We start from the raw sequence: 26,559 nt of genomic DNA, 5'->3' as shown, positions 1-26,559 counted from the left end.
CAAATTGGGTGCCTGAACCAGCAGGGCGAGAACTGACATTGCCACCAGCCAATGACTGCCACACAATCTGTGACCTCAACCAATTAGGTTATATATTTTGGAGGGAGAGAGGAACAATACACCCTTCCCCTTGAAATGGATTCCCTGTGTGCGTGTGTGTACATATGTGTAAGCTATATGTGGACACGGCACAGTTTGCTTAGAGAAATCATAAAGGACCGATAGAGGAAATGTGAATCAATAGAAATATACAAGACTAATATACCATCACATTTTTCCACCTCACCTAGAAGTGAGAGGGATATAATTAAAATGATATGACCTCTCAGTAGGAGCTTGTAAACTAGATATTTTAAAAGAACAATAAGACCAAGTTTTTTCAAATAAAATTTCATCTGAATGAAAATATGAGTCCAATACGACTTTACAGAGAGATCATCTAGATTATGGTAGTGTAGGTGATATCATTCCTGTATTTGCATCAATCAAATTTATTCACTTGCTTTCAGGGCACACTGTCCATCTTCCAGTTGTGTGAATAATATTATTTAAGAGTCTGAAAGCCAGACAGTCTTGGTTTAATTTCTGGGTTGAGGTCCTCAGAAAGGGGAACTGGGTATGTTATCTCACCTCTCCCCAGCTGTGATCATGAAATCAGGAAAACAGTTGGTTTAGCATTTTTCTTCTCACATTTGCAGAGAACTGTCAGTATAGATCAGTCGCAAATGATCACTGTCTCTGGTAAGTCTCATAACAGATGTATTAAAGTCTCATAGTTGTTATAGTTGTACTATAGGGTTATTGTAAATGTGATGTGTATAGACATGCATGTATGTCTCTAGCTGTCCTTGTTTGTAGTTAGAGGTGATAACGAAGATAATAAGAAGTAGCAAAGTGTAGACTTGACGGTAAGGCATGCCCATGTGAAATGTACGATGCCTTTTCAACTGGCGTCGAACACAAGTTGTTAGCGCATCATTTACTATGACGTTCCTATGAATCGACACATTTGCGGTTTCTTTAATGTTTATGAGAGCCACATATTTCAGACTTTTTTCACAAACAATTGTAGCCAACATATGTTTTATGTCACTCACTCCTAGAATAGAATAAATATGTCAGCGCTGCTCATGGTGGTCTTGCTCACTGTCCTTACACTCACCCTGGAGTCTGACCACTGGACAGCAGGCCAGCCGGAAAAGTAAGATGAGAATCTTGCATTGTAAATACTCCAATCCAATGGTGTAATGTAGATCAATGCAGACTTTATAATTTAAGACTACTTATTTTCAACTTTTATAGTGCATGCCGATTTTTGACTACAATCTTTTTGGACAAGTATACTTGAGTGTGATGTATTGTTATGTTGAAATATTAAATAGTCTTGGGCATTAGGATACAGAATCATTCTATCTCTCCCAGGTTCTGTACATGGCAGTGTTTGAAGTTGACTCTGCAGTGGCCTGGGAGCTTCTGTTTGGTGAGTTTAAAACCACTTCTCCACAGCACATCACCCATTCCTGTTATTCTAACTCAATCTAACTCTGCACAGGGTCTAAAGAATTCATCTCAATGCAGAATACCTCCAAACATCCAGAACTGGACTATCCATGGACTGTGGTATTATTCTTTTTTTTATCTTAAAGGGGAAATGTGTGATTGGTACTTCAAATAAATATAAATAAATAGAATAAAACCTTTTGACTGATCTTAATAAACTGAATGAGAATGTCAATTCATATCAGAATTTTTTTCTGTTTTTTACCTAGGCCTTTGAAAGCTCATACATGTTGCCGCTGCTGGCCAATATTCCACTCTGACCTCAAGGTAAAACATGTCTCTGGTTACAGTCACCATCGAAGGACAATGAAGGATCCATGTGTTCAGCAGAGATCCCTCTTTCTTTCAGGAGCTGGACCCTGAACTCTCTCAACTTTGGCCATCCCTACTCAAGACCCACTCCAGTTTTCTCTTCTGGTAAGAGGCAGATGTGGGTCAATTCGATTTGAAGTAAATTTTTCACATAGATTCTCCTTTCGGGTCATGGAGAAGTTATTAAAAATAGATGTCCTTTTTTAAATGATTGAATTGGAATGTCAGTTTACTTCCTGAATCGACTGGCCTTCATTCAAATTGACCCCAACCCAGTTGAGGTCTTCTTACAAATGTGATTCTTCAGCTTTTAATACTACTTGTCCACCGTCTGTTTCTGTTATACAATTTAGCATTATTTTCTCCATTAGATTGAATGGAAATAGTCAGAGGTCACCACAGAATATAAGTTATTACTGTATTCTGGTTAACAGAATGGCGGTTATGTGTTACAGGTACATAACGTGTCACTGAATGTGCATGTCCTCCTCCAACAGGAAAGATGAATGGATCAAACATGGCTCTTGTGCTGCTTGTGTGGAGGGCATGAACTCTCCTTTGCGTTACTTCCAAATATGTCTGAAACTACGCGAGCGCTTCGATATTGACCGGTCAGCCCCACTGATCACATTCACACATCTAACCTGCCTGTTTCACCATTACACATCGTCAAACCTGTGTTGACAGCTTGCATTTTTATTCTGGCTGAGCTACCTGTTCTCCACCCATTGTTCAGAACCTTAGAGGATGCAGGCATCAAGCCCTCCTGTAACCAGTCTTATCAGGTAGGTAATACCCATCACCTTGGGAAAGGATTAAAATACAGCTATTGGCATTGCATTGTAGGGTTTACAGAAATTAAATTATGATTTTCCTGTACCCTTATTTGGATGTACAGAGTGAGACACTGCATCCAAATAAGGATATGAAGGCCATAAACATTGTAATTCAATAATCTTGTATTTTTGCAGCATTGGTTTTAATAGGTTTCTAATAATATAGAACCAGTTAAGTGAACTTGTTTGATATCAGAAACATTAGAAAAGAGAAACCTTGAGAACATGGCAAACACTTCCTATTTATGACAAAAAGGCATTTACCTTTTAACATAAAACGTTTTCATGAGGAAGTAGGATGAAACTTGAGGAATTCCAGCTGAATAAGTCTATTACTGCATTGTTCTGCCATCTGGTCAGTGCGATGAAGTCAACCATGCTCTGGCCCCAGTCATTGGAGATGACCCCGGTGTCCAGATTCAGTGTATAAATGAAAAGGTAAGCATCCCTAGCCTGAGTGCCAGTCTGTCTGTGCTATCATTCCAAACTGTTTGGCTTGACAAGGTCAGCAATGGAATAGGCAAGAGCACATACAAATCTGTGAACAACATAAAGCATCACCGTAGTAATGTACAAAACCACACATTATCACCACTTGACTGTTGTCCATTTGCCTTTGGTGTAATTCAGCAATAGCGTTGATGCTTCAGATATATTGGTTGTAGAGAAACATTGTTAATTTGTGGCTGTGTAAATGGAATACCCCATCACTTCTCAGGGACGAGAAGTGTTGGTCCAGGTGAAGATCCCTCTGTCTCGAAACCTCACCCTTGGATGTCATCATGAAGAGGACCAGGAAACTGAACCTCAACCTACCCAGCTCTGGCACCCCTGTCCACAGGACTCCCCCATCTTCTACTTCCCTATAAACCACGACCGCCCACACCAGCCCTGTGACTAGTGCTACGTCTGCCCTCACCACAGACTGGGCTGCCATGCCTGCTGGCGTAACCTAACGATAAGCAAGTTGTTGAATTGCAGGGCTCACATCTTTGAGGTAGATTACATTAAGGCACTCATTTAGTATACAGCCACTTTATGTTCTTTCAGTACTTTTCTTCTGCAAAACATGCTTTTGGAGATTAAAAAAAATTACCCCAAAAATTACAAAACCCTTTAAGAGTATTTTAAAGCACCTTATTGTTACCTATATACAAAACACAATGTTTTTAAAGACACCACACATTGAAACACTTCACATTTATTGACATGGTATACTCTCACCCAAAAGGTAGTTTCTAAACCAAAAATGTAAAGCATAGACAAAAAATGACAATCACAGAGCACTAAAAACCGATGGGATTTCACTAAGACTACACGTTTGACTAAATGAAAAAACATTTCTCACTTTAATCTTTGATAGTGAACATGAGGGCACATATTCTGCTTGTTTTGAGTGACGCTGCGTTGCAGTGAGGGCGTGAGTTTGGGGTGTGATGGCTCAGAGCTCCAGCTTGCCAAGGAAGCGGAGGTTGAGAATCTTCAGCTGGTCATCCAGCTCCATCCTGACGATGCCGTCGTCCCCGTCGATACTCAGTAGGATCCCTGTGGCCTCGCGGTCCTCCCCTAGAATCACCTTCACCTGGAGAGAAGCACCACAGACAACACACCATGAGCAGTCAGGGCCTTATGAACCCAAAGAACCATGCATCTCTGCACTGTCCAGTTTCCCCAGACCCTGTGAGCTCAAAAGGGGTGTTGTTTTGAGAAGAAGCCTTACCTTATTGTTCTTAGTTGGGGTGACAGGCTCCAGGTGTTCACTGGAGATGCTCACCACCTTCTCTGTGTCCTGGAGGAAGACGGAGCACATGCCACCCTGAGAAAGGAGAAGACGCATCAGGTCAACGATGGAGTACTTGGTTCAGACCATTCATGTTGTGTTTGATAGAACAAACTCGTCAACGTAACACATGGTTAAGATGGGGAAAGGGGGGCTCAGCCCCCTCGAATGAGACATGAGATCCCCTATATGTCTAACCTGGGGGGGGGTCTAATTTAACCATTCTCCTATGTGTTTACACTATAATAATAATATATAATATAATAATAACAACGTGGAGAGGTGGTGTGATCGTTGCTACTCACCGTGACACTGCGAATGATGCCTGTCTGGTTAACCACCTGGCTGTCCAGGAAGGTGTCTTTAACGCGCACCAGGATGTCGGTGGTTACCCAGTCGCAAGAGGTCTGGTCGATGTTGGAGCCGGGGGTGTGGGGATTGTAGCCGCCCGGGGAGGGGGCGCCGGGGGTCATGGGGCTGTAGCCTACCGGGCTGGGGCTCGGACTGGCCTGGGTCGACAGGAGGAGACAAAGATCAAAGCCGGGATTCGATGGAACTTAGGCTTAAGAGTGTTTTACCGACGCATCGTTCCTACAGCAACCGAAGACGTAACGCTAATTTCTCAAAACACCACACAGAGAGAACGTTTGCGTAGTTGTTGGAGCATGTGTCCATACTGATGGGATCAAATAAAAGGCTGCTCTCTGATCAGTTCTCTTTTCAAATCTTACTTAGACACCTTAAAGGAAAACACTCAAAAACTATAGCTGATATATATATATATATAGTTGAAGTCGGAAGTTTACATACACTTAGGTTGGAGTCATTAAAACTCGTTTTTCAACCACTCCACAAATTTCTTGTTAAACTATAGTTTTGGCAAGTCGGTAAGGACATCGACTTTGTGCATGACAAGTAATTTTTTCCAACAATTGTTTACAGACAGATTATTTCACTTATAATTCACTGTATCACAATTCCAGTGGGTCAGAAGTTTACATACACTAAGTTGACTGTGCCTTTAAACAGCTTGGAAAATTCCAGAAAATTATGTCATGGCTTTAGAAGTGTCTGATAGGCTAATTGACATCATTTGAGTCAATTGGAAGTGTACCTGTGGATGTATTTCAAGGCCTACCTTCAAATTCAGTGCCTCGTTGCTTGACATCATGGGAAAATCAAAAGAAATCAGCCAAGACCTCAGAAAAACAATTGTAGACCTCCACAAGTCTGGTTCATTCTTGGGAGCAATTTCCAAACGCCTGAAGGTACCACATTCATCTGTACAAACAATAGTACGCAAGTATAAACACCATGGGACCACGCAGCCGTCATACTGCTCAGGAAGGAGACGTGTTCTGTCTCCTAGAGATGAACGTACTTTGGTGAGCGAAAAGTGCAAATCAATCCCAGAACAACAGCAAAGGACCTTGTGAAGATGCTGGAGGAAACAAGTACAAAAGTATCTATATCCACAGTAAAACGAGTCCTATATCGATATAACCTGAAAGGCCGTTCAGCAAGGAAGAAGCCAACCGCCATAAAAAAGCCAGTCTACGGTTTGCAACTGCACATGGGGACAATTTTTTTTTTTTAAATAGAACTATTTGGCGATAATGACCATCCTTATGTTTGGAGGAAAAAGAGGGAGGCTTGCAAGCTGAAGAACACCATCCCAACCGTGAAGCACGGGGGTGGCAGCATCATATTGTGGGGGTTCTTTGCTGCAGCAGGGACTGGTGCACTTCACAAAATAGATGGCATCATGAGGCAGGAAAATTATGTGGATATATTCAAGCAACATCTCAAGACATTAGTCAGGAAGTTAAAGCTTGGTCACAAATGGGTCTTCCAAATGGACAATGACCCCAAGCTTACTTCCAAAGTTGTGGTAAAAATGGCTTAAGGACAACAAAGTCAAGGTATTGGAGTGGCCATCACAAAGCCTGGACCTCAATCCTATAGAAAATTTGTGGGCAGAACTGAAAAAGCGTGTGCAAGCAAGGAGGCCTACAAACCTGACTCAGTTACACCAGCTCTGTCAGGAGCAATGGGACAAAATTTACTCAACTTATTGTGGGAAGCTTGTGGAAGGCTACCCGAAACGTTTGACCCAAGTTAAACAATTTAAAGGCAATGCTACCAAATACTAATTGAGTATGTAAACTTCTGACCCACTGGGAATGTGATGAAAGAAATAAAAGCTGAAATAAATCACTCTACTATTATTCTGACATTTCACATTCTTAAAATAAAGTGGTGATCCTAACTGACCTAAGACAGGGAATTTTTACTGGGATTAAATGTCAGGAATTGTGAAAAACTGAGTTTAAATGTATTTGGCTAAGGTGTATGTAAACTTCCGACTTCAACTGTGTGTGTGTGTGTGTGTGTGTGTGTGTGTGTGTGTGTGTGTGAGAATATATGGATGTATACACACACACATATATACATACACACACGTATATATATAAAAAATATATATTATTAGTCCACCGTTAGTACCGTCTCAAAATGTTTTGCATGCCAGCAGTCAAGTTTAAGATATTTGACTTTCAAGAATCAAAGTGTCACTTGCCACATCATGAGGATGCATAATGCACGCATATGCACGTTCTCTCAGCGTGGTGTTTTTAGAAACACGGGTTACGTATTAGGCTGTTGTAGGAACGATGCCTTGTTAAAACACACTGTGGATTTTTCCTTTTCATCTAACATAATTATATGATCACCTATGGCTGCCAACAGGCCTACTGAGACAGCTTATTCTATAATAAAGCACTAAATCACATATTTGGTAAATCATTGTGCACATGTTATTACACATATATATTAAGGCAATAATTACAGACCTAGGCAGTAGTCTAAAATTAGCAACAGAACTCAATTGATTGAACATGAAATTGATTTCAATATATAGGCCTATGTAGCCTACTGTATTCATCTTTTAATGCAGTCATCCCAGTTCATTTTAACCTATACTTGTTTGAATCAATTGCAAAGACACTGGCACCGTTGTATTCGTAGTGAACTTCGTTGTGAAGTTATCAGCAGTCAAAGAGACAGATAAATATCTTGATTATATGTTTAGCAGAGAACTAAGTATAAGGTGACACAGAAGGGCAAAAAAACATCTGGACCACAAGAATAGTGGAGGCTGTCAGTAATTAACAAGAGTTCTAGTGAACTTAGCCTTTTGGGAAACTGGATTCAGATCAGCATTTAAACGCGTTTGATCCTAAAAGAAATTCCCCCTACATTACATTTTATAAACAAAGTCTTAGTGGGAAAGAATGAGCACACACGATGTCAACACACTGAATGCTACAACCACATATTGCAAACAACCATAAGAGAAATAAATACTAGAAACAGATGTCTGGGAAATAATATGAAGAGTGTGGCAGGGCTTAACGCAGCCCAAAAAAATTCTTCACAGAGTTCAAGTAACAGACACATCTCAAAGTCAACTGTTCATAGGAGACTGCATGATTCAGGCCTTCATCGGCCCAGATGAGTCTAAATTTGCGATTTTTGGTTGCAACCCCAGCGATGGTGTGGGGGTGCTTTGCTGGTGACACTGTCAGTGATTTATTTAGAATTCAAGGCACACTTAACCAGCATGGCTACCACAGCTTTCTGCAGCAATACACCATCCCATCTGGTTTGCACTTAGTGGGACTATCATTTGTTTTTCAACAGGACAATGACCCAACACACCTCCAGGCTGTGTAAGGGCTATTTGACCAAGAAGGAGAATGATGGAGTGCGGCATCAGATGACCTGGCCTCCACAATCATCCGACCTCAACCCAATTAAGATCGTTTGGGATGAATTGGACCACAGAGTGATGGAAAAGCAGCCAACAAGTGCTCAGCATATGTGGGAAATCCTTCAAGACTGTTGGAAAAGCATTCCTCATGAAGCTGGTTGAGAAATGCAAAGAGTGTGCAAAGCTGTCATCAAGGCAAAGGGTGGCTACTTTGAAGAATCTCAAATTTAAAATACATTTTGATATGTTTAACCTCTCTTGGGTACGTGAGACATTAGCGTCCCACCTCTTCAACAGCCAGTGAAACTGCTGGGCGCCAAATTCAAGTACAGAAATGCTCATTATAAAAATTCAGAAAACAAAACATATTTTACATAGGTTTAAAGATTAACTTCTTGTGAATCCAACCACGGTGTCAGATTTAAAAAATGCTTTACGGCGAAAGCATACCGTACGATTATTTGAGAACATAGCCCAGCAGACAAATTATTACAAACAGTAACCAGCCAAGTAGCAGAGTTACAAGTCAGAAATAGAGATAAAATTAATCCCTTACCTTTGATGATCTTCATATGGTTGCACTCAGCAGACATTCATTTACTCAATAAATGTTCCTTTTGTTCGATAAAGTCTCTTATATCCAAAAACCTCCGTTTTGTTCACGCGTTTTCTTCAGTAATCCACAGGCTCAAACGCAGTCAAAACAAGCAGAAAAAAAATCTAAGTTGTATCCGTAAAGTTCATAGAAACAGGTCAAACGATGTTTAAATTCAATCCCCAGGTTGTTTTTAGCCTAAATAATCGATAATATTTCAACCGGACAATAACGTCGTCAATATAAAAGGTAAACAAGAAAGGCACTCTCTCGGTCATGCGCATGAAAAAGCTCTGTGACACTTTAGGGTCCACTCATTCAGACTGCTCTTACTTCCTAATTTTTCAGAATACAAGCCTGAAACAATTTCTAAAGACTGTTGACATCTAGTGGAAGGGATAGGAACTGCAATTTGAGTCCTAAGTCAATGGATACTGTAATGGCATTGAATAGAAAACTACAAAACCAAAAAAAAAGAAACTTCCCGAATGGATTTTTGTCAGGTTTTTCGCCTGCCAAATCAGTTCTGTTATACTCACAGACACTATTTTAACAGTTCTGGAAACTTTAGATTGTTTTCTATCCAAATATACCAGTTATATGCATATCATATCTTCTGGGCCCGAGAAGCAAGCAGTTTAATTTGGGCATGCTTTTCATCTAAAATTCTGAATGCTGCCCCCTACCCTAGAGAAGTTAACACTTTTTTGGTTACTACATGATTCCATGTGTGTTATTTCATAGTTTTAATGTCTTCACTATTATTCTACAATGTAGAAAATAGTAAAAAGAAAAGAAAAGCCCTTGAATGAGTAGGTGTCCAAACTTTTGACAAGTACTGTACATAAAGAAAAAGGCTTACATATCAAAAGTGTAGGTGATATGCATATTGGCTACAGCTTCATGTCCAAACCGATGCTGACATAAGGGAGGTGGCAAACATTTTTGCCAAACTTTAATGACACTTCTAATTAGATAAATATAGGCTAAACACCAGTCATGTTTGACAAATATAACGAAGGATAATAAAAATTAACGCCTAAAGGCTTGATTCTGTTAACGGGCATGGTTTGTTCGGATCAAATCATCACAAGACCGGAGAGTGAAGGACAGTGTTTTTTGCACACCGCACATCACCCAACTTGAATCTGAGCAATACGGTCAACATTTTTTAACTATTTAACAATAAACTTCATTGTTTAAAACCTGGATGTTTTATGTCATTTGATGAAGCATGTCTTAACTTGTTTCAAATTAGCTTAGTCCTATGTTCTATTGTTTTCCAATTTAACTTATGTTATTGTCTAGCAGCCAAAAGGCACAATCCTGGTCATATTAGTAACCCATGCTAGTTGCTGCATCTTTAGATCTCCCCTCTTCATTTCTAACGGATATTCTGTCACATGAAAATGCTTGCGAGTGCGGTGTGCTTTTGAGAACGGTGTTTTCCCACTAATTGCACTTTGGAATATTCATATGTAGCCTACAGCCATCAACATTTCTATCAACATTTTAAGCTGAACGGTTTGATCGGTTGCATCAGCCTTATTGCTTTACAAAAAGTGGTTATATGAATTTGTCATGTTTTCTCGTCCCAGGGACGACGCCCTTAATTTTGAGCACTAGAGGGAATTATTTTATAAAGACATAAAATGTATTTGGTTGTGATTGTTATGTTCCAATATTTTCATAGGCTACCAGGCGTGACCCACCATCCTCCAGGGGAGCCTTGTAGGGGCAGTGTTGTATTTTGAGTCAGGCTTGAATACATTTGTCTGATTCTCTACGGTAAAAAAGATACATTCATTTTATTTTGTAAAATGGTTCCTTGCATCATACAGTGACGTAGAAATGGTGTTAAGTAAAAAAACGTTTAAAAATCCTACTAAGTGGTTAAAAAGTTAATGTCAAGCGTGGTGGGTCTTACCTGATATGCCATGGGTGAGGGGGTGGGGTGGTAGCTGGCTGGTGAGTGTGTGTTCTGGTAGCCCACTGGGCTGGGTGCCACCTGATGGTAACTCTGAGGACTGGGGCTGGGCTGGTACGAGCCCTGTGGGGAGGGGGCAGTGTACGGCGAGTACTGTTCTGTGTTGTACCTGAGGAACACACACACAGTGGACTTGGCTAGGACAGAGAGAATCAAATCCACATTGAGCAGTTGATCGCCACTGTAAAAGGGGCCTAGACACATTGAAGACGACAGAAAACAAACAAAAATGTGTCTCACATGGCTGGGGTGCCTGGTGTCTGGGGGTTGTACTGGGGGTTGACCTGGGGTGATGGCACCTCTGGGTAGCCGGGGGTCTGGGGGTTAGGCGTGCCCCCGTAGCCCTGAGGGGACGGGGAGGGCTCGTCATCATAACCAAACTCATAGTCGTCATCCGCCCTGAAACCAGAGGAATAGGTTAAAGACTGCTTCCAAAAAATCATCCTATTAGGGAAACATCTTTTCAGGATCTGTAGTAAGTACAGACAAGAGCTGTATTCAACTTTGACACAAAAGACCAAGACCAACAAACCCTTATCAACCATAGACTGATGAGGGACTTTCACACATTTATTTTTTCTACTAATCTTTCATTGAATATTTTTCTGTAGCTGAACCATTGTTGAGAGCCGGCAAGAACTCTATTTTCATTGTACTTGTGTACACTACCCGTATGGTTTGCATATGACAAAGACACTTTGATTTGACATAACAGAGAGAGCCCTATACAACACAAGATGGCCCTCCAGGCTGCCAGGACATGTAGCCTACCTGGACGGTGTGTTGGGGTTGTTGGGGTCCCACGCTCCGCTCTGCCCCGGCGTCCTGCTCCCATCATGCAGCGGCGTCTGCGAGCCGTAGTGAGGAGTACGGCTCCCTGTGGGGAACAAGAATCACCACAATGAGAACAAGCTCTACTGCAGGTCATGGGGGTATATATTCTGACGGCGGTCCATAGAGGTATTCCCTTGGTGTGCATCTCACCATCGTGTAAGGGGGTCTGAGAGCCGTACATGGGAGTACGGGAGCCTGTCCCGTACATGGGGGTCTGGGAACCGTACATGGGGGTGCGTCCGTGGGTGGAAGTCATTCCTCCATGCCTCTTGGCTCCCCTGAACGTAACAAAAACAAGACAACACTCAATAACACTGAAAAGGTGAAATATTGCATTAATATAAAACTGAATTCACAATATATCACGGTAATATATCTGTGATGTGAACAAACATTGTGGTGAGACGCTGTCGGTCCACAGAGATGGTCTGGCATGTCGAGTGCAGTTCCACTCTGGCTGTCGACTCTGTGGCGTCCTTCACCACTCCAATGTACCCTGGGAAATAATGGCAACGGTTAAGCCAAAAGATACCCCCAATGAGAATAAGAAGGATCAAGTGTTGGAAGTCAAACACCCATGGTGCAACAGCATCTTCTGCAAAACGTGCCTATTGTTCATTCTATGGCAGAAGACAACCCTGTCTGGTTCCCATGTGACCTAAACTATGAGAAACTAGTTGTGTGTATTCACATGCTTTGAACTCGTTGAGAACTCAGATTGGCTAATGGCAAACAAGCTGCGTCAACCATAAACTGAAAGTACACGTATCGTGCTCTCAAACAAATTATATTGTTCGAAAAATCTATTCTTTATTAAAATGTTTTTTAAACATTTACAGCCGAAAATGCCGTTACTGAGATCATTTCAATAGCATGCGATGTCAGATTTCAGCATGTGGGAGAAGTCGGAGCTCAGAGATGATAAATATGTTTCCCACTAGTAATGGGAAACATACCAGAAGAGGTGTCCAAGCGGATTTTTCCCAGTTGTAAGCTGATATTTACTAATTTACGAGATGTTATGAACGCAGCATTACCCTTGTATGGTCCCTGGGAGATGCGGACGGTCTGTCCAATCAGGTCGTTGTCCCTCCTGCCCCGGCCACGCCCCATCTGTCCTCCGCCTCCACCGCCCCTCTGCTGCTGGCCTGAAGGAGAGGAAAGGAGTTGTTTAAGACTTCTGGCCTGATAGTGCAGGATACCACACTAAATAACTACTAAGAGACCGTTCCCTAATATCTACAAATGAACAACAGATGTGCAATAAACAGTTTATGATGACTGGGTCTATCAACACATGATCTCTGTGAGCTGAGCTGTACTCTACTCACCACCACCACCTGGATGCATGGGGCTGCTGATGCGTGGACTCATAGGCGCGAAGCCTCCCACAGTGAAGTTGGTGACATCTCGGGGCTATAGCCAAAGAATGGAAGAATCAGATGTCAACAACACCTCTGATGGGTCCCACTGGAGAAGGTTAAGAGTGATGCTGTGAAAGCGAGTGGGAGACTGACCTTGGAGCCCCCGGCCAGCACCACGTGGCGTGTCTTGCAGACGAACATGCCCCCATTCTCCACCAGCTTCTTGCAGTGCAAGAAGGCAAAGCCTCGGAAAATGTGGCGGATCTCCCCCTCACGCCCCTGGCAAACAAACCACACACCACTTCTATGCTAACAATCTATTCATGCTAATCGTACCTCTTGCAAATAGAAAAACAGCTAGAGATGGGGCGATATGGCCTAAAACTCAACATACAGTCCCATTTTGAGCATGAAAAGTCTCTTCAAGCCAACTGCTACCAAATTTGTTAATGAGGGCAGACACTGGCTTTGAAAGTACAGTAGCCAAACCTAGATGGAGGCATATAGTAGAGCCCTAGAAAATATTACATTTTTTGCCTAATTCCGTTTAGTTCCCCCCCAAATGACATTTTCTCTGTTTTGTTTTTCCAGGTTTCAGATCCTCGCACTCTTTAAAAATCAGGATACAAAAACAACATTGTATGTTCTAAGTCCACAACAAGGCTTAAACGACATCAGGAGACCACGTTTAACGTCTGGGGAAAATCGAAGGAATTTTCATTTTTGGGTGCAGATGCCCTTTAATTCAAGTGTGCAACTGCAAAAGACTTTTCGTTAGCAGTGTTTGTAGCGCACGTGTGATTGCAGACGTTCCTAAACAAATCGCCACTAGATTGATGCAAATAATTAGGATTATTCTGCCAGGTAGACAGACTACTTTGTAGTTAACATTTAATTAAGGTTTTGTGGAAATCCTTTCCATCTACCAGAACACGGTTCTCATTAGCATCATCGCTAACGGCTACACAAAGTGGTGCTGTAGACAAACGCACTCACAGATAAAGGCAATTCTGTGTTGACTCTTCAGAAAGTAAACTAAGAATCACTGATGCATTTTGTTAATGTATTATGATAATCTTAGGCAAATTAATAAAATGTTCTAATAAGTTCAATACATTTAGTTGATTTCCTACTAACATATACATTTTGGAATATTGTTGAATTACGTTTTAATGTCTGGATTCCGTGATTCCGTCCGAGTTCTTCCGCATCGATTTTATAGGGCCCTACTATAGCTACATTTTCTATGAGTTTAGACCTACAGAAAGCAGAACTGTGGTCGTGAATCTTACCGAGTGTGGCCCGTCGATGACCTTGACGATGTCTTTGACGTGGATATTGTTCTGCTCAGAGTCCAGTGCCACGGCAAAGCGGTTGTCTTTCCGTCGATTCACTGCCTGGTGACGCACCGTCAGCACCTTGCCGTGCATGTTGAGGACCTGGGGAGAAGAGGTGGAATACATGTGTGAGCCCTATAGTGATTCTCAGGGATTTAGGCTCATCTGTTACAATTTAATATACGTTACACAAGGAACCAATTTTAAAATTGCGCAATATCACACAAGTACCCATTCCAGGAACAGATGAAATGGGACAAAACATCTTTCCAGCAAGCACGACTCTAAGCCCACATAATTATTTTATAAGCGATTGGGTAAGTTTGCCTTGATCTGAACCTGATTATTTCTGGAAGATTAAGAATAACAACCTGGAATGTCTCCCTCTCCAGCCTGACAATAACTCCCACAGTCTGGGGGTCCAGTTGGACCAGCTCCCCCCACTCGTGCTGGCCCCCGGCATCTACCCCTGATGCCGTCTCAGAGCACAGCTGCAAGTCCCTGGGCAGGACCTTCAACTGTAGAGCACACACACACACACCCCCATAACATCGATAATGGTTCACTGAAGTTACATGGGAATTATGCAAAAACATCATTATAACAAACAAGTTGATTTCCCAGTCCAATAATGTGACCTTGCTTACCTCGTGCATGGTGAGGTCAGAGAAGAGGATGACAAAGTTCTCCTCCACGCGTACGATGAGGCCCGTGTCGCCCTCGTAGCGGCCTGCTATCACCTTGACGTGGTCCCCCATACGGAAGTATTTCCTCAACTCGTGGGCCGGGAACTCCAGAGGATCCTGCACACAGACCAGGCATCAATGACAAACCATTATTTTGTATCAGTGCCGTTGAGAATGAACAGAACACAGTGGGAATGTCTGGTTGCCTCGTAAATGTTTTGATCCTGTAATTCTATCCGTCTGGGAAGCCTAATGTCTTCATCATGCTTTGATGTTATGTTGCTGGTATTTCTCTCTAACTTCCAGTTTATGTGTCTTGACTAATAAATACCACCAGACCCTTCCTATGCAAACAAGAATCTGGGACCGGATTCACAAAACACTACGTAAGAAAAAAAAAAACTAAGTAGTTCCTCAATGTTAAGAATTCATAGTTCTTAGGAGCTTCGTAAATATCTTTCCTAAGAACTTCGTAAATATCTTCTTTGTGGCATTGACATTAGTGACAGGCTTATTTATTGGTTCCAAGCACGTGACAGGAAACATAGGCTTTGGCCCTCTATAATGAAGTGTAGATATTTCCATTTATTTATCTGCTTTATGTCTCGAGAATATATTTTTTTTTTGGCTCGCAAACTATAAACAAAAACACAGATTATAGCCATCACATCATTATAGCCATTTGTTCACAGATTATAGCCATCAGACTAGCTATATCACAAATACAAATGCAAACAAGAGCTTGACGCCATGGTTCAAGAAAATAGCAGCCGGGAAAAGATTGCTGTTGGGGAGACTCGATAACTGCAGGTCACTGCAGAGACCAAAAAGAGAGGATGGCCGAGAGAAGCCGATTCTGCCTCTGCCATCGGGGGTGTGGCAAGGGACAGTGACACCGTAAAAAAGTGGTCCGACATCAAGTTGGCAGCTAAGAAGGGAGTTGAGAGAAGCAGGGAGTAGAAGAAGGCTGGGGGGGGGGGGGGGGGTAATCAACCATTCATGTGGACCAGCTGGAGGAGAAGGTGTTGTTCATGATTGGAGAGACGGTGGTAGAAGGACTGCGTGACCGGCAAGTTAGCCAAGTTCTTCTTTGCAAATTGACAAGCTAACTCTAGCTATTTAACACTAGCTAGCTAGATAATGTGCATTTCATTTGTTTTCTTGTTGTATTTAAAATGTTCGGTAGCCAACTTTGTCTGTGGCATTGGCGTAACAAAACGTTAATGGCTACAAAAATATCCAGTTGTTAGAAGACAAGGGTTTAGCTGTCCTAAAGTTAAGTACATTTCCAAGAACAAATCCTAAAACATAATAATCCTATTTTCTTTTCTTTATTAGGAAGAAACATAGGGAAAAAATAACATAAAAGTTGCTATTCCTCAATTAAGTTAACTTTCTTCATAAGTCTATAGTTAAGGAAAAAATGGCAGTTAAGAAGAATCTTCTTAAGGTTTTGTGAATCTGGGCCCCGGTTTGTAACCGCTTGACCCCGGGTCATTCATTAGATGTTTTCAAATACCCATACTAACATACTGTGTACTACATACTTAATGAGTATATACTACATACTATACACTTTCATTTTAGTATACCGTAAACAAACGGTCATTTGAGTGTACTTGAGCTTTACTCGTCTACCGGAAGTTGATGCTGTTGCTATGCAACTTCTTGCTAGCTTGTAAGTATAACAACTTACTAGCTAGACATCTTACGACTTCATTAACAATGTCCATTGAGAACGCACGATGACTATACCACTAAGGTATGCTAAGAAAGACATGAATAATCAAGACAATACATGTTGGGTAGTTAGATAGCATATAGTTAATATACTGGCAAGTTTGATGTATTAGTAGCCAACTAACGTTAGGTAGCTAGCTAACATACCGGTACATATAACTGCTGTAATGATATGCTATGCGGTTCGTAAGGCTAGCGTAGCCAACCAATTGTCAGCCAACACAACGTGTGACGTAACTTATTTGAAAAGTAATTACTTCATTACATTGATATGCAATGAATTTGTATCTCCTCTCGTTGGACTTCGGCTGCATATTTTCCGCCTTTTTCTTCAAATCTGAAAAATGTGTGAAGCCACTCCCATTTTCTGAAGAATTGCATTATTGGCCCTAAAAGCACAGAAATAGTGTCCACTGCTTGTATACTTCGTATTTTGGTAATTGTAGTACGACATCCAGAAACTTTTGGCATACAAACAATATCCATACTATGACCAATAAGCATACTACATACTCAATTTGTAACAAATAATAGGAAATCCGGTTTCCTCTGCAGGCTATTTGACTTGGCTGAAACAGGATCTGGCTAGCCAGCCAATTAAATGCAGCCTGCGGTGGATTTTTTATATATATATTTTTTTAAAGAGCTTGTCTGTAGTCAGCTGATTGCGCCGCTTAGTTTATAGAACTGCAGTAACCTCCGATGTCTGCTATTAGCGGATTTTGGCTCTAGTGTTTGAACGGTTGGAAGAACTCAGGAACACATACGTGTCTTCTGTTTTCCTCTACGACACTCACAAGCCGCGCAGGACACTTTCGAAAGGACTGTGACAAAACCGCAATTGAATGCAAGGCAGATTATCTTTTTATATAAATACAATTATTACCTGATGAGCTTCCCGGATGTTTCCCTGAACTTTACAAATCCTTTCAGATGCATTTCAGTCACTTTGTGATGCAAATAAAACAATTTACACCTTTCCTATATTAAAGTAATTTCACATATTTTCTTATTATCTGTATAAACACAGAAACTTGGTTGCAGTATGTGCTAGAATAGTTAAAAAGGCCATAAAATGGAAAATAAAAATAAATCCACATTGGTGCATCCTTATAAATGATTATTTTGGATTGAAAAACAAATCCAGGCTACACTTGAACATCTAAAAACTGATAGAAAGTATGCAGAAATTATAATGGACTTTGGAAAGTGCCTTTTTTCTGGCCACATATTGATGCCGATTTTGACAAATATCGGTGCCAAAATGTAAAATAATTAATTTAAAAAAGGTCCCTCCGTTGATTGCCCACCCCTGGTTTATAGTGGTAGTTCTCATTAAATTCCAATTCATGTGGCTAGACTAATAAATAACAACACATCATTCCTATGCAAAACAAGAATCTGGCTTGTAATGGCTTGACCCAGGGTCCTTGTCTTTGGGTTGCTTTCAACAACATGTAGGCTGATAATCTTACTTTAGGGCATGAGAATATCTGCACGAAATTCTGTCGAAAACCTGCAGAACATTATGTAGTGTTTTGACAATTCTAACCAATGTGAACGTGTTTCCACACAATTTGAATTTAGGCCTAACTCTAGTAGGACGAATCTGAAATGTCCTCCCAATGTCGTCGCCTGTTTGGCGCTTGCCATTACCTTAAGGTCCTCATGCTTGGGCATGATGGTGATCTTGTTGCCATCCACACTCAGGATCTTGCCCTGCAAGTTGATCAGCTCCCCTTCACACACCTCCACGTTGTCCCCGGCCTGGAGGTTGTGCTCACGCTCTTTACCTGTGGTCACACAACAAGACACGTCTCTTACAAAAACAGATACACATGTAAATGAAAACCAGAAAGTAAATACCACATCTCATGTCCTGAATATGCTTTAGAAGTGGCTGTTACCTGCGGTTTCAGTCACCACCTCCAGATCAATGCCTTCTGGCTGGTCCTCAAATTTCTCCAGCTCCGACAGAGTGGGTTTCACTCCTTCAGTGATCTGTAAAAGACGATAAAGAGAATGGGCCATGGGTACAGATAACGAAGACCACTTTTCTGCCCCGTTTTTCCCCATAGGTTTGTCAACAAATGGCCAATAAAACAGTAGTATTGAGGCAACGTGGTCGTGTTACCACAGCAGACATGGCAAAGCTCTTGAAGAGGAACCCTTTGCGGCTGTAGCGGTTAGCTTCAAATATCATGAAGTCTCCATCATGGCTGACATCCCCACCAAGTGACCTGGAAGAAAACACTGTCAGGAAGTAACTGAGGCGACGATCTTACCCATTTAGGATAGCGTAATCAAATCCACAATAATGATAGTCTTTAGGACATGTTTCTTTGTACCTGATCTTTTCTGCATCGAAGAGTCTCTGGGTTGGTCTCTTGAACTTCTTCCGCTTTGCAAACCAGTCTTTCTGGGAGACAGACAACAAGAAGAGTGTCAGGGGATATCAAAGTGGAGGGTGGTGAGTAGACAGGTGGTGACAACAGAGTGCTGCTGTTGCTTACCATGCTCATCCGGGCCTTGATTCTGTCCAAATCTATCCTGGGAATCATCTTCAGTGATATCGTGTTTTGACTGGGCTCCACATAGTCCACCTGAAGGAGGAGAATACATGTATGTTTCAAGAATATGATAAGGATATTTACTTATGTCTTCAAAATACATTTCACACCTTTGTCTTCCACGATGTGTTTCATGCGTACCTGGGCGATGTCATCTTTGTATAGGCCTCTCTTGAGTCGGACCCAGGACTTGGGCTTGAGGTTGGTCACCTCTTTGACCACCTTGAGGACGTCTGTCATCTCCTTGATGGGAACCATCTGCTGGTTCCAGAAGCCCATCCTCAGGTTGCCTATTCCGTCAATTGCAGCTTTGACGTGAGTCTGCTTGTACGACTCTACATAGATGTAACCTTTGACATGTTCGGGAGCCACTACCGACTTGATTTGGAGGGGCTGTGTAGAAATGGTGTCGGAAATAAAACGGTTTCACAGGTTGTCAAAGCTCCAATTTTATTTTTGATCTACAAGAATGTACAGGCTATTAAGAGATCAATCATATAAAATACTAAATGCAAACATTAGCATCTTAACACATGGAACATATCCATGCAGAGAATGAGGGCGGGGACATACCGTGTCTGTGAATTGATAGGCAATAAATTTCCTCATCAAGGCAATGGCAGTTGCTCTCTCTTCCCCAATCTGTAATATCAAAATAATGTTGCATGACATAGGGGGAAAAAATATAATTGTGTGCTGAACCTTTGGATGTCTACCTACACAAAAATATAAGCTCCATACCTTACACTTGACCGTCCAAAGATTAGGATCCCTTTGAAGAAGAAAATATAATACCAAGATCATTGAGAAAATGTATATTTTGGATTGTTGTAGTCCACTAAAAATCTATTTCCCATTTTGGTGAAGTGATACATACTTGACGCCAGGGAGCAGCTGCTGCTGGGTGATGTCATCAGACAGTTCCTCAGAACCCCCAGGAAAACTAAAGGAAATCAAAAACGATATTTCAGTGAAGGGGATAAAAGGTCAAATCAATTTTGAAACTGAAATTTGGGCCAACTATTTCGACAGATTACTACTGTGAAAATACTAACTCATTTCCTGATTGCTTGGCATATTTCCTCATGTAATATTCACCCAAGGCCTCCTCTCTGGAATCTCTGAAACATTCAAACATTCAAATGTCAGACTTCAAGAACACAGCTCTGCATAGTAACAACTGAAATATCAATGAAAGAAGCCTAGCCACTCGTAGCCCATTAGAACAAATCACCTCCAGAGGTTCTGCAGCCTGCGGGAGCCAGAGTTATCCTCATCCAGGACCACATGGTCAATGTTGGACACTGAAGAGTAAAGCAGACACATAAATCAAACAAAAAACAATTTCATGTATAAGACTGAATGTAAGTTTCCTTCAGTTCAAACAAGTGGTACTTTAAGAACCTGTCTGTGTACACCTACAGTGCATTCGGAGAGTATTCAGACCCCTTCCCCTTTTCCACATTTTGTTACACTACAGCCTTATTCTAAAATTGATGTCGAGGCACCAAAAAATGTCTGCAGCATTGAAAGTCCCCAAGAACACAGTGGCCTGCATCATTCTTAAATGGAAGAAGTTTGGAATCACCAAGATTATTCCTAAAGCTGGCCGCCCGGCCAAACTGAGCAATCAGGGGAGAAGGACCTTGGTCAGGGAGGTGACCAAGAACTCCATGGTCACTATGACAGAACTCCAGAGTTTCTCTGTGAAGATGGGAGGCAATTCCAGAAGCACAACCATCTCTGCAGTACTCCACCAATTCGGCCTTTATGGTAGAGTGGCCAGACGGCAGTCACTCCTCAGTAAAAGGCACATGACAACCCGCTTGGAGTTTGCCAAAAGGCATCTACAAACTCTCAGACCTTAAGAAACAAGATTCTCTGGTCTGATGAAACCAAGATTGAACTCTTTGGCCTGAATGCCAAGCGTCACGTCTAGAGGAAACCTGGCACCATCCCTATAGTAGAGCATGGTGGTGGCAGCATCATGCTGTGGGGAAGTATTTCAGAGGCAGGGACTGGTAGAATAGTCAGGATCGCGGGAAAGATGAACGGAGCAAAGTACAGAGAGTTCCTTGACGAAAACCTGCTACAGAGCGCTCAGGACCTCAGACTGGGGTGAAGGTTCACCGTCCAACAGGAAAACGACACTAAGCACACAACCAAGACAACGCAGGAGTACCTTCAGGACAAATCTCTGAACGTCCTTGAGTGACCCAGCCACAAACTATAGTTTTGGCAAGTCGGTTAGGACATCTACTTTGCGCATGACACAATTCATTTTTCCAACAATTGTTTACAGACAGATTATTTCACTTCTAATTCACTGTATCACAATTCCAGTGGGTCAGAAGTTTACATACACTAAGTCGACTGTGCCTTTAAACAGCTTGGAAAAGCTTCTGTTTGGCTAATTGGCATCATTTGAGTCAATTGGAGGTGTACCTGTGGATGTATTTCAAGGCCTACCTTCAAACTCAGTGCCTCTTTGCTTAACATCATGGGAAAATCAAAAGAAATCAGCCAAGACTTCATAAAAAAAAATTATAGACATCCACAAGTCTGGTTCATCCTTGGGAGCCATTTCCAAACGCCTGAAGGTACCACGTTCATCTGTACAAACAATAGTACACAAGTATAAACACCATGGGACCACACAGCCGTCATACCGCTCAGGAAGGAGACGCGTTCTGTCTCCTAGAGATGAACGTACTTTGGTGCGAAAAGTGCAAATCAATCGCAGAACAACAGCAAAGGACCTTGTGAAGATGCTTGAGGAAACAGGTACAAAAGTATCTATATCCACAGTAAAACAAGTCCTATATCGACATAACCTGAAAGGCCGCTCAGCAAGGAAGAAGCCACTGCTCCAAAACTGGCATAAAAAAAGCCAGACTACGGTTTGCAACTGCACATGGGGACAAAGATCGTACTTTTTGGAGAAATGTCCTCTGGTCTGATGAAGCAAAAATAGAACTGTTTGGCCATAATGACCTTCATTATGTTTGGAGGAAAAAGGGGGAGGCTTGCAAGCCAAAGAACACCATCCCAACCATGAAGCACGAGGGTGGCAGCATCATGTTGTGGGGGTGCTTTGCTGCAGGAGGGACTGGTGCACTTCACAAAATAGATGGCATCATGAGGCAGGAAAATTATGTGGATATATTCAAGCAACATCTCAAGACATCAGTCAGGAAGATAAATCTTGGTCGCAAATGGGTCTTCCAAATGGACAATGACCCCAAGCTTACTTCCAGAGTTGTGGCAAAATGGCTTAAGGACAACAAAGTCAAGGTATTGGAGTGGCCATCACAAAACCCTGACCTCAATCCTACAGAAAATGTGTGGGCAGAACTGAAAAAGCGTGAGCGAGCAAGGAGGCCTACAAAAATGACTCAGGTACACCAGCTCTGTCAGGAGGAATGGGCCAAAATTCACCCAACTTATTGTGGGAAGCTTGTGGAAGGCTACCCGAAACGTTTGACCCAAGTTAAACAATTTAAAGGCAATGCTACCAAATACTAATTGAGTGCATGTAAACTTCTGACCCACTGGGAATGTGATGAAAGAAATAAAAGCTGAATAAATCATTCTCTCTATTATTATTCTGACATTTCAAATTCTTAAAATAAAGTGGTGATCCTAACTGACCTAAGACAGGGAATTTTTACTAGGATTAAATGTCAGGAATTGTGAAAAACTGAGTTTAAATGTATTTGGCTAAGGTGTATGTAAACTTCCGACTTCAACTGTATATACACATTTGCAAACATTTCTAAAAACCTGTTTTTGCTTTGTCATTATGGAGTATCACATTTTAGAATAAGGTTTTAACGTAACAGAATGTAGAAAAAGTCAAGGGGTCTGAATACTTTCCGAATGCAGCGCATGTCTAGCCGCAAGTGGTAGGTGGGTCTTTTTCCTATTGGAAGAAGATGGATAACACTTACCCTCGGCTTCCTCTGCTCCAGGACAGCCAGGTTTTGGTAGAGGGAGGAACACACATTACGAACCAAATGAGATTGTGCACACAGAGTGGCATGGGCACAGGTAGGAACAAATGAAATAAAAAATAAACATTAATGATAGTATAAGACTAGACCAAATGGCACATGAGACTATGGATAATTGTCATGTGGATAATTGTAGTGTGAATGATTATAGTGTGGACGATTGTAATGTGGATGATTGTGAGTCTTTGTGATATGGCTGATTGATGTGCCACAAAAAGCTTAAACAATATCAGTTAGCTAATTCACACATATATTAGCTTTCTCCTAACAGGTAGCATTTCAGGCAAATGGCCACATTTGGTTCCCTCTTTGATCACCTAAGTGCCTAGAACACCATGGTCAGATTATTGACAAGTTATTGACATAACTCTGCTGGTGTCAGGTTAACATACCATCCAACAACATTTCTACAATATTTTCCTGACTAGTAAATAGGTTACAGCTGTCAAATACAATACACTAATGTATTACTTCATACAGGTAGCCCAGTAACTATAGGAGATCCCAATAATGTATTTGCCATCTGTGCTCCGTTAGATGTGCAGTAGTGCGGAAATGTGGGTGGAGTTATAACAGAATGTGACTTGTTGAATGAGAGATAACTAATCCATTTAATTAGATACAAGGAAAACAGACAGCAGAAAATCTGGAATTGATTTACCGTTAACTGAAGGAGGCATGCACAAGAAAAGGAATTATTAGCGCAGGAAGAACACAGTCAATACTCTCACATATAATAATTTTGGCTTAGATGTTTTGATTGTACTTGTAATGCTTCCCGTCCCTTCTGGAATCCAAACAATACTACAAACCAATCCATCATGCCTAAGCATCTGCACACCACCAATAGGAAAGTCATTTTCTAATAATTTAAACGCAACAAAGTTCATGAACTGAGTCCTCCGCAACAGACTACTGCCCCAACGTTGTTCATTCATAACTCCCTCTCAGGTGTGAGATATCCTCAAACAAGGCAGCATGTGTGACCTTACCTTTCTCCAAAATATCCTCAGCACCTTCCTCCCACGGGTCTTCATCTTCATACTCATCGTCCACATCTAAACAAACAAGAGGGAAAGGGAGAATTTCAGATACATTCAATGAAAACTTTCTGGTGAGCAAGAACATGTGGACAACTATTCTACACCATGATGGTATTATTAGAGTTTAGATTTGGCTTACCGGCTTCATCCAAGATGAAACCTCCATGCCTGGGTTTCTTTCTGGGACGGTCATCATCGTCCTCTTCCTCCTCTTCGTCATACTCCTCCTCATCTGCCAAGTCTTCCCCTTCCTCTTCTGCTGCCTTATCACTGCCAGATAAACTTGCCTGCCCATCTTCCTATTTAGGGGGAAACATTCAAACCACTCACAAGTTATGTCAAATGCAGTGAAACTTGCAATGTCAATTTGGAGCCAACCTAGGAGATTTGTTAGCATCAATTCGGATACAGTAGAAAATCGAGGGCCATGCATGCACAGGTGCATCTCTTCCACCCACCCATTCAACTGTGTAAGGTCCATCCATGCACAGTCAGGCTAGCTATTTGGATAGCCTGAGGTTAGCGCTGTGCTGTTACAGATAGCTAGCTGCTTGTTACATTACTTATGGTCTTTATTTACTATGTGTTTAATAACAGTGCTGGAAACCCTATCTTACACGAATTACAATGTTACCATGTGACCAACCTGCTAACAGCTAACTAACGAACGTTAGTTAGATAAGACGGCTTAATGTTGTTAACTAGTATGCAGTTTTAGCCAGACCCGTGTTCGCTAGCTTACCTCTGCCTCATTTTTGTCCACCTCCTCGGCTTCGCTACTTTGTTCACTCTGGTTGTCAGAGAAGTCGCTGTCCTCACTGTCCGACATTCTTGGAGCAGCAGCCTCCTCTAAAGAGACTGAGTTGAAAAACACAATGATTTTAGTTTGCTAACTAACGTTAACTGTTAGTTCAAACAGTCCTTCTTTGGGCGAGACTTACAAAATAATTGCTAGCTGCTAACTAGCACTGTACTAGCTAGTTAGCCAAAAAGCTGGAGTAAAGATGTTTCAGGATAACAAGCTTAGCTAAGTTATTCTCCAACAATACATGTTGTAGTTAGTTAGTTTATTAAAATAATGTAAACCACCGAAACCATACAGAGAATGTACAATGTTGATAGAAGGCAAGGCCTAGTAACCTCCGAATCACGCTAGCAAGCTAACGTTAAGCTAGCAAACAACCCACATTTTCAAGTATATTTTAATAAATACATTCCAAGCAAAGCTATGTATTACCTTTCTAAAACGCGCGTCTTGGGTTGGATTTAACTAAAACAAAAATATGGTTTTACGTTGATATTTTTTTTGCACTTCCACGTCTTCCTCCGATACACAGAATCACGAGATTTGGAAGGGGTACGAATCAAATTCCCGCGAGGGTTCGAAATCATGGTTCAAGCAGTGGTTAAATTGGTGCAGTCTCGTCAAAGAGTTTTATTTCAGTGGTGTTGGGTCTCATGTCCACAGCAGAACACCTACTTTGTAATAATAATGGCGAAGATGCATAAAGCTGGCGGCTAAACAAAAACGCATAATTTGCTAAGCTCACCATATTGTATAGTGCTCTCCTTTACTTTTTTTTGTATTGGCATTAGCACAGTATACACATGATCCCAATTCGAGCTCGTCGGATGTGGCAGGGCTTGCACACCATTACAGACTACAAAGGGAAGCACAGCCGAGAGCTGCCCAGTGACACGAGCCTACCAGACGAGCTAAACTACTTCTATGCTTGCTTCGAGGCAAATAACACTGAAACGTGCATGAGAGTACCAGCCATTCTGGAAGACTGCGTATTCACGCTCTCCGCAGCCGATGTGAGTAAGACCTTTAAACAGGTCAACATTCACAAGGCCGCAGGGCCAGACTCATTACCAGGACGTGTTCTGCGAGCATGCGCTGGCCAACTGGCAAGTGTCTTCACTGACATTTTCAACCTCTCCCTGTCTGAGTCTGTAATACCAACATGTTTCAAGCAGACCACCATAGTCCCTGTGCCCAAGAACACTAAGGTAACCTGCCTAAATGACGACCGACCCGTAGCACTCACGTCTGTAGCCATGAAGTGCTTTGAAAGGTTGGTCACTGCTCACATCAACACCATTATCCCAGAAACCCTAGACCCACTT

The 26,559-nt window shown here is 41.7% G+C and overlaps 2 protein-coding genes across 3 annotated transcripts; one reads left to right on the top strand and one right to left on the bottom strand.

Annotated features, from left to right (window-relative positions):
• The first annotated feature begins 1,117 nt into the window (after nt 1-1,117).
• Nucleotides 1,118-3,801, top strand: LOC120018366 (ribonuclease T2-like). The gene is made up of 9 exons (XM_038961528.1): nt 1,118-1,201; nt 1,423-1,480; nt 1,553-1,620; nt 1,770-1,827; nt 1,910-1,977; nt 2,370-2,483; nt 2,609-2,657; nt 3,069-3,146; nt 3,427-3,801. Exons 1-9 carry the CDS (start codon nt 1,131-1,133, stop codon nt 3,607-3,609), a joined length of 747 nt encoding a protein of 248 aa, XP_038817456.1. The 5' UTR covers nt 1,118-1,130; the 3' UTR covers nt 3,610-3,801.
• Nucleotides 3,802-3,889: 88 nt separating this feature from the next.
• On the bottom strand, nt 3,890-25,783 carry LOC120018365 (transcription elongation factor SPT5). Of its 2 annotated transcripts, none has more exons than XM_038961526.1 (30): nt 25,667-25,783; nt 25,172-25,287; nt 24,569-24,728; nt 24,379-24,444; nt 23,324-23,338; nt 20,608-20,677; nt 20,429-20,494; nt 20,251-20,316; nt 20,115-20,145; nt 19,947-20,015; nt 19,515-19,766; nt 19,317-19,406; nt 19,152-19,222; nt 18,938-19,043; nt 18,711-18,804; nt 18,460-18,596; nt 15,025-15,180; nt 14,749-14,895; nt 14,333-14,479; nt 13,194-13,319; nt 13,008-13,092; nt 12,714-12,824; nt 12,070-12,172; nt 11,827-11,954; nt 11,614-11,719; nt 11,083-11,241; nt 10,783-10,951; nt 4,794-4,997; nt 4,429-4,524; nt 3,890-4,290 (listed from the first exon to the last, which is right to left on the bottom strand). In XM_038961526.1, exons 2-30 carry the CDS (start codon nt 25,256-25,258, stop codon nt 4,150-4,152), a joined length of 3,258 nt encoding a protein of 1,085 aa, XP_038817454.1. In that variant the 5' UTR covers nt 25,259-25,287; nt 25,667-25,783; the 3' UTR covers nt 3,890-4,149. The 2 variants fall into 2 exon arrangements, with proteins under 2 accessions (XP_038817454.1, XP_038817455.1); XM_038961527.1 differs by having other exon boundaries at nt 23,324-23,335.
• Between the last annotated feature and the right edge of the window lie 776 nt (nt 25,784-26,559).

The sequence above is a fragment of the Salvelinus namaycush genome, chromosome 23 (assembly GCF_016432855.1).
Source record: "Salvelinus namaycush isolate Seneca chromosome 23, SaNama_1.0, whole genome shotgun sequence".
Lineage (NCBI taxonomy): Eukaryota > Metazoa > Chordata > Actinopteri > Salmoniformes > Salmonidae > Salvelinus > Salvelinus namaycush.
Note: the sequence above shows the minus strand (reverse complement) of the source record. Positions and strands in the feature narration are given on the sequence as shown.